The sequence below is a fragment of the Acyrthosiphon pisum genome, chromosome A1 (assembly GCF_005508785.2).
Source record: "Acyrthosiphon pisum isolate AL4f chromosome A1, pea_aphid_22Mar2018_4r6ur, whole genome shotgun sequence".
Lineage (NCBI taxonomy): Eukaryota > Metazoa > Arthropoda > Insecta > Hemiptera > Aphididae > Acyrthosiphon > Acyrthosiphon pisum.
The window spans coordinates 99,518,356-99,534,476 of NC_042494.1; the positions used below are offsets into that span (position 1 = coordinate 99,518,356).

Genomic DNA, 16,121 nt, shown 5'->3' on the forward strand with positions numbered 1-16,121 from the left:
TTTCAAATGTGAACTTCTTGGCCAAAAAACTATAAATAAAATATTTCCTTATTATTTACGCAACTTTTTCAAATATTTTGACAACTATATTGTTTTCCTGAAAATATTTTTACCATAGTTGGGAAATATTAAAATTCTGTGTGGGAAACTCATAATATATTAATTATTCCTAATATTTTAGAATTTATAAATGGTTTTTTACTTCTTAAAAAATCTTGACTTATTTTAAAGCTTAAATACTTTTATGCTGACGTTGGAATGAATCATTTTCAGTAATAAAATAATTTATCATTATAAACATTTAAAAAAAATTATTATGAATAAAATATTATTCATTTTTGCTGGGACGTAACATTTCTACAGCACAACCTTGAACCTTTTTTTATAGCAGAAATTTCTTTTTCTGATGCACCAATTTATTGCTAAATGTACTTTAATGCAGTATCCATGGCCAAAGCACCACACTGTCCACACTGATGATGTGTAATTACATTTTATTTATTTATTTCCTTCTAGTTTCATTGAAATTATTTTACGTACATCACTATGTATTTAAAAAATATAAATAACATAAAATTAGGTAGTTTAAAATAACTAAAATTACAATTAATAACAATGCATAGTATATTATTATAAAACTATAGCTGTCGCGTCCGGAGTTCCCAGGGCCAAATTTTTTTTATAAATATAATTTTAAACAACATAATATATTATAGGGATATATATATTATTACTAATTATAATAATAAGGTAGTATTATGTAACCGAAAGCAATCATTTAATTAATAAACAAAATATTATTTTTTCGAAGGATGAAAAAATACATGTGTAAGTTATTCTTTAGTTACCTAGAAGGGTTGTAAAAATAATCTGTAAACACCCTCCATGTAAGGAGTCTATATTTATCAGTGTTTAGAAGGAACGAGTTCCAAAAGGAACGGATTCTTGGAACGAATTCCTTTTTAAGGAACGGCACGATGAATGAATTCCTTTTTATAAAAAAAGAACGAGAAAATGAACTAGTTCTTTTTTTCAAGGAAAAATAACAAAATTGTTCGTTCCTTTCTAGTTCCAATAATTTATACAGATAAGTATGTAAATAATTGAAATTAAGATATATTTTTTTTAAGTGTTTAATGTATTTTGCTAATTAGTGATCGTTATCGACTATCGACGTTATACAATCGATATACGTTGGCCAACAATTTAATTTTAAAGAAAACCTCAAAATAGAATTATAAAATATAAACGAACTTGTATATTATATTGGAATTAAAAACTAAAGAAGTATGCATATGAAAAAAAAAACATTAATGATTGTGAGAATTTTTATTTTATTTGGAACTAAAAAAGGAACTCGTTCATTTTCCAAAGGAACGAATTCTTTTTTTTTTTAAGGAACAAGGAACGGAACGAATTCCTTTTTTTAAGGAACTTGCCAAACACTGATATTTATATATATTATAGTTAACTTTTATTGAAAACGGTCCAGACGTTTTTGAGTCTGTTAGTTACAGACTGACAGACAAACATCTATTTGTATATATATAAAATATATAGATAGTCTACAATAATAACCGGGTAAGAGGTGGGGAAAAGTCTCTGCAGTAGTCTTATATATAATGTCATGAAATATTTTTAAAATAATAATAAATACATGAAATATAGCTGAACATTGATATGTACTATAAGCATATTTATTATTTCCATATTGTATGACACACCTATTATCCATATCTATCGTGTATAATAATATATGTTTCGTGAACTAGACAACGTTTGAATCCATTTTACAAAATGAAACCGCTCAACGTCGCAATATCTTAAGCAATATCTTAAAAAAAAAGAATTAAAAAAAAAATTCCATCTTTATAAACCATGTAAGAAACCACACAGCTCTGGAAAAATTAATACAATGATACAACATTGGATTTAGTACAAGCCGAAGTAATTAAGTAAGTTATTTTATTAATTTTATATTATTATTTTATATTTTATATATATATTTTTTTTTGATCATGAACTAAAATATAATTGTTATAATTGGGCAATATCTTAATAAACCATTAACGTATTATTGTATAGTTATTGTTTTACAGATAAATCACATACAACAATAGTAAAAATAGGTACTATATTACATTTCTAGATTTAGGTACTTGTTCGATCAATATAGTTGTTTGCTCCATTCGAGTGAGAATCGTTTGTATGAAATAAGTATTAATACAAATATATACTTCCTTAGGAAAGTAATATCGAGATGTTGACGATATAATATTTTAGGTTTTTTGTGTCTATACTCTAGACTCAAGAACATAATATAAATTATTTACGTGAGCATGTTTGTTCTAAGAAAGTTAGAAAAATATTGCTACAGTTTTGTGTGGATGATTTATTATGCTATCAACTATCAAGTTGGTTTTTAGTCTTAATCTGTATTTATGTTGTAAACATGTATACTCAAAAGCAGATCCAAATAATAAAGTTAACGTTAGTTATGATAATATAGTAAGTAACTTATAATAATATTAGTCAATACAATTGATACAATTACTGAACTAACGATTTTTCAAAATCTATTAAAATATACAAATGTATTATTAAACATTTTATTTTAAAACGTAGTACTATTAAAAAAAAATTGATAATGTTTTCTTAATTTATCCTTGACTAGCTGACCCCATGCACTTCGTTGTTCGTTAAATGTACCAACTCTATATGACCCAAACTTTTTTCAATTCGTTATTTAATATTTAGTAGATGGCGATCAAAAAGTATCTTAACTTTTTCGTTGCCCGGAGTAAAAATTCTGATTCGCAGCAGTATATTATCAGGTAAGCAATCTACCTGCGGTAGATTGCGGACCCCATGCTGCTATTACGTAAGGGTATGATTTTAATCTAGAGTATCAATGTACCTGCTCTGCCCAAATAACCAATGGAAACCAATAATAAATAAATACTAATTTCTACTGTAGACTGTAACTAATGGCAACTATTTAAAAAATAAATAAAAATAAAATTTCCAATTTCCATCGTGGACCTTAAGATCCCTGGATCTTATTACCGTTGTAATTGGGTCACTTTCAAATATAGTCATGTTTTATTTTTACTTTTAGCATAATATATGATTATTGTGTCAAGTTGACACTGTCAACTGATACAGCAATTGTGCTTATTTAAAAAAAAAAATTGTTGTACTTTGGTGTGTCAAAACTCAAAAGTAGAAGAGTAGGTTAGTACTGACAGTACATTTTAAAATAATCAAGAAACACACTATAAAAATGAACATTTCTTAATAATACCTATGTTAACATTATTATTAAAATAATTGTTTGCTAACCATGGTTACCTTTTTGGTAAAACCATATCCGCTAAGAATCGTTTTTCACGTTTCAGGGCGTACTGGCTATAATATATTTAATCACAATCATTTTAAATTTAAATTTATTTCATAAGTATTTAATATAAAGCATTTAGAACAATATTCTTGGCCTGAAAATGATAGGTAAATTATCTGTAAATTAATAAGATGGTTTTAGTTTTTCATTTTGATGATGGAGAAAAATGGACATTGGAATAAATGGTCTGGATTTGTTTTTATTTTTGTTTTTTTTTTTTTTTGAAGTTGTAGATCTTACTTTAAAAGTGATATGAGTAATTTTAAGTTTATTTTTAGTATTTTTAAAGGACCATGGAGATAATAGTTATATAGTATATATGTATATTATTACGTCACTTTTTGATTCACCAATTGTGTAGGTAGTAGGTACGCCGTCAGAGTTAACCACATACGCACGTGTACTTTTTGCCTATTATATATTATACACTCTTGAAAAACAAGTCATATAAGGAGACGAGATAACGCATAACGTCAAAAACTACTCATTTCGTTAATTTATCAACATCGCAGATCACTCAGACCTAAAGCGTAAGTATTAAAGTAGGTACATAATATGTATACAATTGTATAGGGTATCTTACACCTGCTCTTGAAAATCTATGTAAGACGAACATTTCGTACTTGATGTAATATTGTAATACGTCCAGGTTCAAGCCATATACAATATACATAGTACCTACAGTATAATATAGTGTCTTTGTATATTATAATGCGGTTTGCTAGTTCGGTCACGAAAAAATAAATACAATTATTGATACCAGGTATACTGTGTTGGTATGCGATTTCGCTCCCACAACGACTCTCGAGTATACCAAAAACACGAAAAAAATTGCATCACTTTCGGTCGAACTACGTGTATCGCGACGCACGTATAATAATATTGTAATAAAGTAATTTTACGATTATTGTCTTTAGTCGTTATCATACATTATTATGCGTGTGCGTACAATATATTGTTATTATTATTATATGCATACATTTCTTCAGCGGTGCAACTTATTCGATTGGTTTCAGGTTTGGCCGTATGCATACGGGCCACGGGGCCATACCTACATTATAATTTATAATGCTTTACCTATAAGTGTGTTACACTGCTACCCGTGGCACAGTATAATTTTGATAAACATTGATCAGAACATAATAAATATTATTATAGAAATATTACGACCCGATCGGCTATCTGTTGAAATATATGATTTATACCCTATGTAGAATACTATTAGGTACCTACGTTACAAGACGAGTAGATATTTTATGAAATTGAGCAGTTTACCTGACACGATGTTATTGGATAGAGGGCAAACATAGGCATGCACAGACTTTGTTCGCAGAGTATGTGGCTGATGAAATGTGCCCCCCGTGATATAAATGCTCTTAAAATGAATGAAGTTGACAGGCCTGGACACAATTTGGGGGGGGGGGGGTAGCGATGGGGACGAAACCCCCCACCAAATCCCTAAAAATAGTATTGTATTATGAATAATATATTGGATCCAATTTTTTCTTTTATATATTCTTGGTGTTCAGCATAATTTTTGACAAAAAAATTTTGTTGCTTTAAACTTTTACGTTTTATGTTACAATTTAAACATCTTATAGTGATAAGTATAAAGACAATTTTGTGCCCTCCTCACTCACAATAGAACATTTCTGGACTCACCACTAATACATGGTATACTATTATAAACATATATGGTTATTACTTTTTATTAGAAAATAATATGTTTTTCTTATTTTTTTTACCGTAAAAGATTGAGGCATTGACCTGAACAATGACCATAGTATATAAATATTTCATAATATTACTCTGGATTTATTTTCCTTTACTATCCGCGCACTACGCAGAACAAACAACTGCACTGACTCACGATAGGTCGGTAGGATAACTGAAAAGTAATTTGCTTATTAACGCTTACTTTATATTTCCTTAAATCATTGAGAACCGCTCACAGTAAATTTGAAAACAAGTTAATATTTTGACCATATCCATATTGCTAAATCATTTACCACAAGTCTAAATTATGAACGGGAGTCCGTCTGAGACTATCATTTATGTGCCCCATAAGACAAGTCGTGTCTGCCCGTAGGGTATGCAAGCGCACACCCTACACACCCCGTGCACACGCCTATGAGGGCAAATAGTATAACTTCCGAGAGTGTATATTATATTAAAACATATTGTTTTATACAAATATATACCTATATATACTATAAACATATACGATTATAATTTATAATATTATATTATATACCTAATTATTAGCGGTAGATTTGAGTTGTATCTTGATTTTGTTTGGATAATTATGCATGTACATCAATTTAGGGCTCAGAAGTTGTTCAAGTTGTTGCGTTTACATGTGTTTTTTTTGGGCTATTAGATTTATTTCGAATAGTAAAATTAAAATTGTTTACACGCAATACGAAAAAAAATTAAAAGTGTTTTTTTATAGTGCATATTTTTTAATTTTACCATTTATAAAGCATATATTTTGATGTTAAATGATAAGATGAAAAAACAACTAAAATATTTGATAATTAAAAAAAAAAAAGGTGGACAAGTGGGTATTGCTCTGCTGTACAGAAGGTTACAAGTGGGTCACTGTAATGGATGGTGCTAAATTTGAATTCAATGATAAAGGTAGACAAACTTGTGAGTAATCTTGTATTACATTTTTAAATCTTAGATTTAAACAAATTTATTAAGTTAACTAACATTTTTTATGAATTCTCAACTGAAAATAATTTGCTTATTTTCGTGATTTTTCCGTATTTTGTCAAAATTCGAACTTTAAAATAAATGCTTATAAAAAAAATTGTGGCTGTAACAATAAATCAGGTTCCTTGTACCTATATTTAATTTTCACGCTTTTATACTAAACAAATAAAATTGTATTGATATTTATAGAAAAAAAACTAAAAAAATTTAAAACTGACAATGTCCATAAACCACTCAAAAAGAGTCAAAATATTTTTAAAATGTTATTGTGTATAGAAAATAAAAATATAAACATTTAGTAAAATGTTCATGTATCTACAGTTATTCGTTTTTGAATTGCAATAAAATAACTAAATTGCTACATGAGAAGTCGAGTGAATATCCTGCAATCTTGTAAAAATATAAACTTCAAACACATAACAATTTAATTTGATTTGCTTGTAGATATTTTTTTTATAAAAATGACAAACTTATAAGTAATCTTGTATGACATTTTTAAATCTTAAATTTAAAAATAAAATTTTTTATGAATTCTCAACTCAAAAAAAAATTGGCAATTTTCATGATTTTTCCATATTTTGTCAAAATTCGAACTTTAAATGCTTATAAAAAAAATTGTGACTGGATTTTTAATATTTTTCAAATGTCATTGTAACGACATATTAAGAGCCTTGTATTAAATGTTCAAGCTTTTTCACCCAACAAATAACATTTTATGGACATTTATAGAAAAAAAAAGGTGGGTTAGTGGTTGTCGCCCTGCTGTACAGTAGGTTACCAGTGGGATGATGTAATGGATGGTGTTAAATTTGAATTCAATGATATAATATCATTGTATAAGAAAAACGATTCTGAGGGAAAACGGTCAGTCAGTCTATGATATTACTAAGTATACTTGATGAAATTATTGTGAATAAATTAATTTATATACCTATTTACGTGGAACCTTGTTTTAAATTTTCAATCCTTAGCTATAAATTTTGAATATTTTATAAATTTTTAACTACAAAATAATTATTAAATTTTAAATTTGATAAATCTTGTCAAAATTCAAACTTTAAATCCATATATAAAAAAAAAATTTTGCCTATGTATTTTTAATATTTTTCAACTGCTATTGTAACAGTACATTAGGAGCCTTGCATTAAATGTTCACGCTTTTTTACACAACAAATAAAATTTTATTGATATTTATAGAAAAAAAACAAAAAAAAATTGAAAACAGAGAATGTCCGTAAACAGCTCAAAAAGAGTCTAAATGTTTTCAAAATTTTATGGTGTATAGCAAATGAAAATATAAATATTCAGTAAAATTGTCATGTATCTACAGTTATTTGTTTTTGAATAACAATAAAATAACAAAACCGCTACGTGAGACATTATTTTGAGTTAGAAATTCATAAAAAATTTTCTATTTAAATCTAAGATTAGAAAATGTAATACAAGCAAATCTAATTAAATTTTTATGGGGGTTTGAAGTTCATATTTTTACAAGATTTGATATTCACTCGATATCTCATGTAGCGATTTTGTTGTAATTCAAAAACAAATATGTGTAGATACATAAACATTTCACTGAATGTTTATATTTTTATTTCTTATACCATTTTCGCTCAGAATCGTTTTTTTATACAATGATATTATATCATTGAATTAAAATATAACACTACCATTACAGTGACCCACTTGTTAACTACTGTACAGCAGAGCGACACCCACTTGCCCACTTTTTTACACTTTATATATGACTAAAAGCCTCCTTTTTACCATATTCTTAAAACAAAAAATTCGGAAATAAACATTTTGTAGAGCAATTTATTTATAATATAGAAAAACTAATTTTTAAATTTGTTGAATTTTGAATGAATGAAAAAAACTTATATTTTCAAAATTACAGAGATTTTAAAATGTTAAGTGTATTTTTTAATTTTTTCAGTCCGTGATAAAAGAGAAGCTATTAGTCCTATTATAATATATTATTTTATGTTAAAAAGAATTGTACTACAATATCTGCAATAGATTTCGCATAAGAGCTACTGACTTTCCAATTAATTGACATATGTACTGCACTACTGTATATAGACAAAAGAGAATGGATTTAGGAGATTAGTATGCATAGTATATAATAAAAATAAGAAAAAAAATTGAATTGAAATATTTAGAAGTATGATGTAAGCGGCAAATTGGGTGGTAAGGAACATAACTTGATAGAATATTCTACATAACGTTATTAAAATGTCAGATACGTTTGTATTACTCGCATATAGCGTATAGGTATCAAAATTGTAAGTAGGTACCTACCTAGTACATGCCTACCTACCAATAGTACTTTGTTTTTAATAACAGAAGCCCTGAGGGTGTATTATACAAGTACCTATAACCTATTAGAATCAACTGATATAATTTGAAATTTAAATTTTATTATAAATTATTACTAATATTAGAATAGGTTATTATATTTTGATCCCACATAGCATAATATATTATAATATGTCATGTAACTTTTTTGATTCAAAATATTTTTAAATATTAATTTAATAATTGGAATATGTGATTCCTTAGATAAAAAATTATCGAAGACGGATTTAAAATACGTATAATATAGGTACCATATTTTCTTCCATAAATTTGACTTTACAATATTATATAGGTAGGTATAGCTATAGGCAGATACTACTAGATAGGTACATTATATAATAAGGATACATTATGCAGTCTCTATTGAAATTTTCGAATTTTGTCTTCAGAGGTAGTTCATTATGAGAAAGGCAGCAGATCTGCTACAGTGATATAGTACTACCTATGTATTATATCGTAATATAATAGCTGGTTACAAATAATTGTGAAAACGCAACGAAAAATCGAATCAAATGCACAGTGTGCATTGCGTGTACCAAATCGTATTACCTATACAGAGAGACGTTTGTAATCGTTATCATTCTGGCATTATAAATTATAATAGAACGCAATAAATATTATTAAATATTAACGTACGAGTTCATACCTTGTATAGTATCCTCGTATCGACAACGCGATCACGATACATTTGCTGATTGTGTGGAGAGGGGGAGGGGGCAGCCCTTTAAAATTAATTTACGGTTTTTAATATATTATTATGAGATTTACAACTTATCACATGACATGAATACTCAAAATCATCATTGCGCCACTGCCTATAATTTAATCACTCAGTGCGTGCATATGACGCGCGACGACTGAAAGATCGAATAAATATATATAAATATATAATAGGTGTATAACATATAATTCAATAGGGGATGAAAGGATTCGTCAAGACCAATGAGATTCCGATGAATAGTAAAAGTAGCCAGATAGCCTTCGAAATCTATACATATACTGATTGGTTACTGTTTGAGTACTTAAGTAAATTTTGAAAATCCGCCACTGTATGTATAAGTAGGTATACATACAGTGGCGGATTTTCAACATTTTTCCGGGGAGTCCTAAAAATAATATGTATTTCAAATGTATTAGGTATTTTTATTTTTATAAAACTACTTAATAATATATGTATATATCAGTGTCTCAGGGGTCCATTTATACTAACGTAAAATACGAAAATCGGTTCAGTTAATTTATAAAGTAAAATTAGGCGGGCAAGTGGGTGTCGCTATGCTGTACAGTAGGTTACAATTAAGTTACTGTAATGGACTAATGAATGGTGTTAAATTTGAATTTGTATACAAATAATGATTCTGAGCAACAATTCTTTTGATTAGGTATATATTTTTAATATTTTTCAACTGCCATTGTAACAATATATTAGGAGCTTTGTATATTACATTTTCAAGCTTTGTGACCCAACGAATACAATTGTCATTTAAAAAATAAAAAACAAACAAATTTGAAACTTAAAATGTCCGTAAACAGCTCAAATCAAGTCAAAATATTTTTGAATCCTCATACCCCCATATCTTTATACCTACACCGTCCTAACTCCTAGGTACCTATTATCATGGGCTGTTATTCTTGGTCCTTTTAATCCAATTTAATTAACCAGAAACTATCTTCAAATTTCCATTTATATTCGTTTATTTTTAACCTAAAAGAAAACTCATGAGTAATTTTGTAGAAAATGTTGAAAGTTTTTTTAACTTAAAAATGTCTTATATTTATCTACTGAAGACGATGGTGTGATTTATAATTTAATTTATCTTGTTATTGTATACATATTATAAATTATAATAAATAGGTAAAATTATTGAGTTCGCGACTCGTGTTGTATTTCCGTATAAGCCATATTTTACGAAATTTACTTTAATAGTTTTATCTACTATAAAAAACTAGAAAGTATATCAAAATTACAATCACACCAGTATTATAAACACAAAAAAATACTTAAGGTTACATAAAAAAATAAAGTTATCTTTAACGATTGAAATCGTTGTACTAATCTAGACAGTAGACACTTTTACATACGTAAAACATACGCCGCCGTTCAGACTTCGGCTCTATGACGTCACATGCATATTTTCAAACTCCTGTATATCAATTCAAGACCCACACCATATTTCTTAGATACTGATTACTGACATACTTTAAATCCAAGCAAACTTGTTTTTATTGTTGTGATGTCCTTTAAGATACCCGCGTGTACCAGCTATGTCTTGTAATTTTAGATTTCCAGGGGAGCGGTGAATGCACTATAGATTTTACAACGATGTGGATTGTGGGCACATTATTATTTTTGTTCCTGAATTCTAACAAGTACAAGACCCTTTGATACTATTATAACAGATAAAAAGCTTCCGCATTGATGGTGGTTTATGATAGAAAATTGGATCTACCTATAGTTTGTTCTTTGGGAAATTGAATGTGATGTTATTTATAAATATTTGAAATGTTCGACTTTCTTTTCAAGTTACCGATGTTGATAATTTTTTTGGTAAGTTAAAAAAAAACTTTAAAATCTAGTAAAAGATTCCTCAAAAATTATTCTTACAGCAATAAAATAATATCGAATATTAAATTTATACCCGTAACTTTTTATATGAGCCTTGTTTAAAACGTTGACAGTGGTAAAGTATTAAATAAAGATATTTTTAAGTTAAAAAATCATCCAACTTTCAACATTTTCTACAAAATTACTCATGAGTTTTCTTTTAGGTTAAAAATAAACGAATATAAATGGAAATTTGAAGGTAGTTTCTGGTTAATTAAATTGGATTAAAAGGACCAAGAATACAGCCCATGATAATAGGTACCTAGGAGTTAGGATGGTGTAGGTATAAAGATATGGGGGTATGAGGATTCGAAAATTATAATAAATTGCTATAAATTATATTAAAGTATACTATATATAAATTTAAAAAAACCATAATTTGAATAACTGGATTATTAAAGGATAAAAAGGGGGTGAGAATCCTTGGTAAATTACACTGCAGTATATATTATTAGGTACATTTTAGGCCAGTCCAGTGCATTGAGTCGAAATAAGTAAAATAAATATATTATAATACGCTCGAGTTTTATAGTTTATGTCTGGTTTTAGTCGGTTTAATCGAACGTGATAATTTATGTATATAGACTCGCCGCTGCTCACAATAAACAGGGTGGTAATTAATCATAATTAATCTCGTTCTGACCATGCAAAGGGTCCATTGCGTCGATTATTATAATATTTTGTTCACCAAAGGACCTAACCTATCTCTTCGGAGTCATAAACACATAACCGCATTAAATATTGGTTGGCTTTCGTTCACACGGCAATACATATAAATATTACCATATACCGAATATATTTTTTTTTTTCAACCCGAAGGTTGGTTTACAACTCCAATTCTCCATTCGAACCGATTCCTCGCCTTTTCTTTGAGTTCTTTGAAGGTTTTGACTTTTGCATCGATTTTAATTTGTCCTATATACGAGTTCCGCGGAATTCATTCCTGGACAAAACTGATGATTCAATGTTCTTAGTTAAAAAATAAATTATTTTTTGTCAACCAGCGTGTTGATCATAATGAGCTGACCAGGGATGGATTGGTTAGCTGAGCTACCGAGGAAATCTCGGTGGGCCGCTTAAAGTTTGGGACGGTCGTGTGAGTGTGAGTGAAAAAATTCTTGTTTAAAATACGATTGGTCACCTATCAGCTCGTAATAATTTTAGACGTAATTTTGGGACAGTGAATATTTAAATGGGCCGCGTAGAAGTGAAAATTTCGATGGGTCGATACATACCAATCCAGCCCTGGCTGACCCACTACGATTTTAGTAATTGAGTGTTTTTCGATCACTGGTCGAATTTGTTTATTTAAATATCATGTGAATATTCATTCGTTTGATAATCGGAGGGTTTTAAACGAAAGTAAATCTGATATTATTAGAGCTGGATGCCTGGCATGTAGCCTTAAAAAAAACCACAGTACATACAATAGCAGTTTTTCATTTATAACTATAAAACAGGTAAGCGCTAAACATTTTTTTAAAGATATTTACATTACATAAATATAATTTTATAAATAAGAACACTTTAAATAAGATAAACCTACCTGCCTACAACTCCTCTTGAAGTCTCAAATAGGTCAACCGTAGTCATGTGCGTGGAAGCTTTCAACATTTCAATTAGATAGGTGATCGAATATTATAAGAACTGATAAACATAAATTAATAAGAGAATATGCAAACATAGCCAAAAAAAAAGAAATAATAACTATTTCTCAAAAAGTAGGTAAAAAAGCCTAAAATGTAATATATATTGTACCTATTAAAAATAAAACAGTATGCAAAAATATGCAGCATAAAATAAAAGATTTGGCTTTGTCATAACATGAAACAATAAGGTAACAAAATATGTACTTACCTACTTATATTGTTTCTAGCTGTCCTTTTTTTTAGGAGAGCAAAACAAATTTACAAGTGCTAAAAGTTGTCGGTCCTAATTATTAGGCAGGTATCTACTAGGTAGCTATAAGGCTAATGGCTATATAAGACAAATAACTAGCAAATTCATGCCTCTGAAGTTACAAATCATAAGCATATATACCTACTTACCTAATCTAACGCTTAGTACCTTAGTGCTTACCTATACATTAACCTATCAACTGGATACGTAATCATAGGCACCATGTATACACACATTCATATCAGGTATAAGTTAATAGGTAATATAAAAAAGACTTGCCATGTGAAGTTGAAACACAATAGTTTTGGTATGTCAACAACATCTAGCACATTAAAGATCTTTGGATGACTATATTATTGTAAGTCTTCCGAAAGTAATCGAAACAACATTGTTTATTATTTACTTTAATTACCTATGCCTATGCGTAGGTACCTAATGATAAACGGATCAATTATAACATAATATGTTATTATTTAAATTATAGTTAAAAATGTCTAAGGGGCCAAAGACCATCACTGAATTATGTCTATTATATAACAGGTCAGGTCTCCTGACCCCGGTACAGTATAGCAAAGTAGGTAAATTGCAGCCTTGACATTTTTGATAAGTCTGCACCACAAAATATTCTGTTTATTTCCAGTCGGAAAAAACATTTTAAGATAGTAATAGTCTATGATGGAAAAAGATTAAAAATATATGAATTGGAAGCAAAAAATTACTTGCTTGGATTTTGTGTGAGAATTATCATACAGTTTTTTACCAATTAATTAATTACTAACTTTTAATAACACATTTTTTAATCATAAACAACAGACTCCCGTATAGCTAGATATATACATTTTATTCTAGTCAGCTGCATTGATGTTAATATGTTAATATCAATTTTCAATTGACTAATATGCAATAATTTTTATTAATTATTATTTATTTGATACTTTAACACTAAGAAGTGTTTCGGTATGTAATATTTACAATTTGCAATGTAATTTGTTACTTAAAAATTCAAAAGTATGTAAATGCAATCATTTAGACAGTGGTTGGTGGTAAATAATTTATTATTAATAATTAATTGTATTGCATTTTAGATGAGTATAGTAAATATTTATGTAAAACTGAAGTTACGAAAGAAATATAGGAAGTTGGTACTATACACCTACAATAATACCTATAGTAAGGAATTTTTAATTAGGTAAATGATTTAAATGTCTATATAAAAAAATAATCCATAGGTACCATATAATTTAAAATGAGAATACCTAATTAATCCAAGCAATAGGTTTAGAATGAATATCAATACTTCATTTTACGAGAATAGTTTTTATCGATGAAACATCATAAGTAAAAGTATTACTACAATATTACTATGGAAAAATAAGTTTTACATCAATATATTATAATATTAAATATAAACTATATAATTTTAATAAATATGTTACGTTCATATTATCATTCATAACCATTTTGTTATAAATATATAATATCAGTTGCAGTAGTCCTATTAATGTATTAAACACAATACGAATAATGGATATTAAAAAAAAAACATATTATAGTGGATAATATTGTTGTAATATAAAACCCTAAGCTATTCTACCCTCAAATAAATTTATATATAATATAATATATGATGTTAGGTGAATATATAAGATATATTTTACTGAAATATTAATATTATTTTCGTTTGTACATTGAAAAAATATATGACGATGGGATTATAACACATTACAAAAGAATATTTACAAAAAAAAAAAAAAATATTAATAATTATTTTAGAAATATAAATGCAACACAATTATAACGTATACATAAGTTCATATCGTACATACTGATTCTTAACATCATTTTCTATGTGTGGATATCCAGCCACTAAAGCATCTTGGGCACTAATGTAAAGTGAATTGTAAATTTTCCAGTAGACATCACGTACTTTCCGAGCGGGATGAAAAAGACCCTGAAAGAATATAATAATTAGTGTCTAGCAACTAACAGTCATCTTATAAAGGTAAATGTCAGACAGATTTAGGACGGTTGACTGAGCTGCAGTGCGGGGACCCCACGTTTTTTTAATTATTTAATGGTAAATAATAAACATGGTCACTGTAATGGTTGGTGTTGAATTTGAATTGAATGATATAATATCATTGTATAAGAAAAACGATTCTAAGCGAAAACGGTCTGTCAGCCTTTGATATTACTAAGTATATTTGATGATATTATTGTGAATAGAGTAATTTATATACCTATTTACGTGGAACCTTGTTTTACATTTTCAATCCTTAGCTATAAAATTTGAATATTTTATAAATTTTTAACTACAAAATAATTATTCATTTTTGAATATAAAATAGAGATAAAAGATAAATTTTGTTAAAATTCAAACTTTAAATACTTATAAAAAAAAATGTGCTTATGTATTTTTAATATTTTTCAACTGCTATTGTAACAGTACATTAGGAGCCTTGCATTAAATTTTCACACTTTTTTACACAACAAATAAAATTGAAAACTGACAATGTCCATAAACAGCTCATAAAAGAGTCAAAATATTTTCAAAATTTTATGGTGTATATCAAATGAAAATATAAACATTTGTTAAAATTTTCATGTATCTACAGTTATTCATTTTTGAATAACAATAAAATAACAAAACCGCTAAATGATAAATTGAGTGAACGTATAATATTAAAAAAAAAATATATGAACTTCAAACGCTCTTAAAAATTTAATTTGATTTGCTTGTACATTTTTTTTTTATAAAGGTAGACAAACTTATAAATAATATTGTATTACATTTTTAAATCTTAGATTTAAAAGAAAAATGTTTATGAATTCTCAACTCAAAATAATTTGCTAATTTTCGTGATTTTGTCAAGATTTGAACTTTAAATGCTTATAATAAAAACTGTGAGTAAGGATTTTTAATACTTTTCAAATGTTATTGTAACAATATAGTAGTAGGAGCCTTGTATTAAATTTTCAAGCTTTTTTACCCAACAAATAAAGTTTTATTGACATTCATAGAAAAAAACTAATAAAATTGGAAACTGAAAATGTCCCTAAACAGTTCAAAACAAATCTAAATATTTTAAAAATGTTATTGTGTATAGAAAATGCAAATATAAACAATCAGTGAAAATGTCA

At 27.6% G+C, this 16,121-nt stretch overlaps 1 protein-coding gene across 1 annotated transcript in view; it reads right to left on the reverse strand.

The window, feature by feature from the left end:
* Positions 1-14,377: 14,377 nt before the first annotated feature.
* LOC100161993 (splicing factor 3B subunit 1) overlaps positions 14,378-16,121 on the reverse strand; it is an 11,717-nt gene continuing 9,973 nt past the window's right edge. The window contains exon 17 of the mRNA XM_001946024.4: positions 14,378-14,931. Within this exon, the coding sequence (XP_001946059.2) occupies positions 14,773-14,931 (159 nt within the window). The 3' untranslated portion in view covers positions 14,378-14,772. The remainder of the gene's footprint in view (positions 14,932-16,121) is intronic.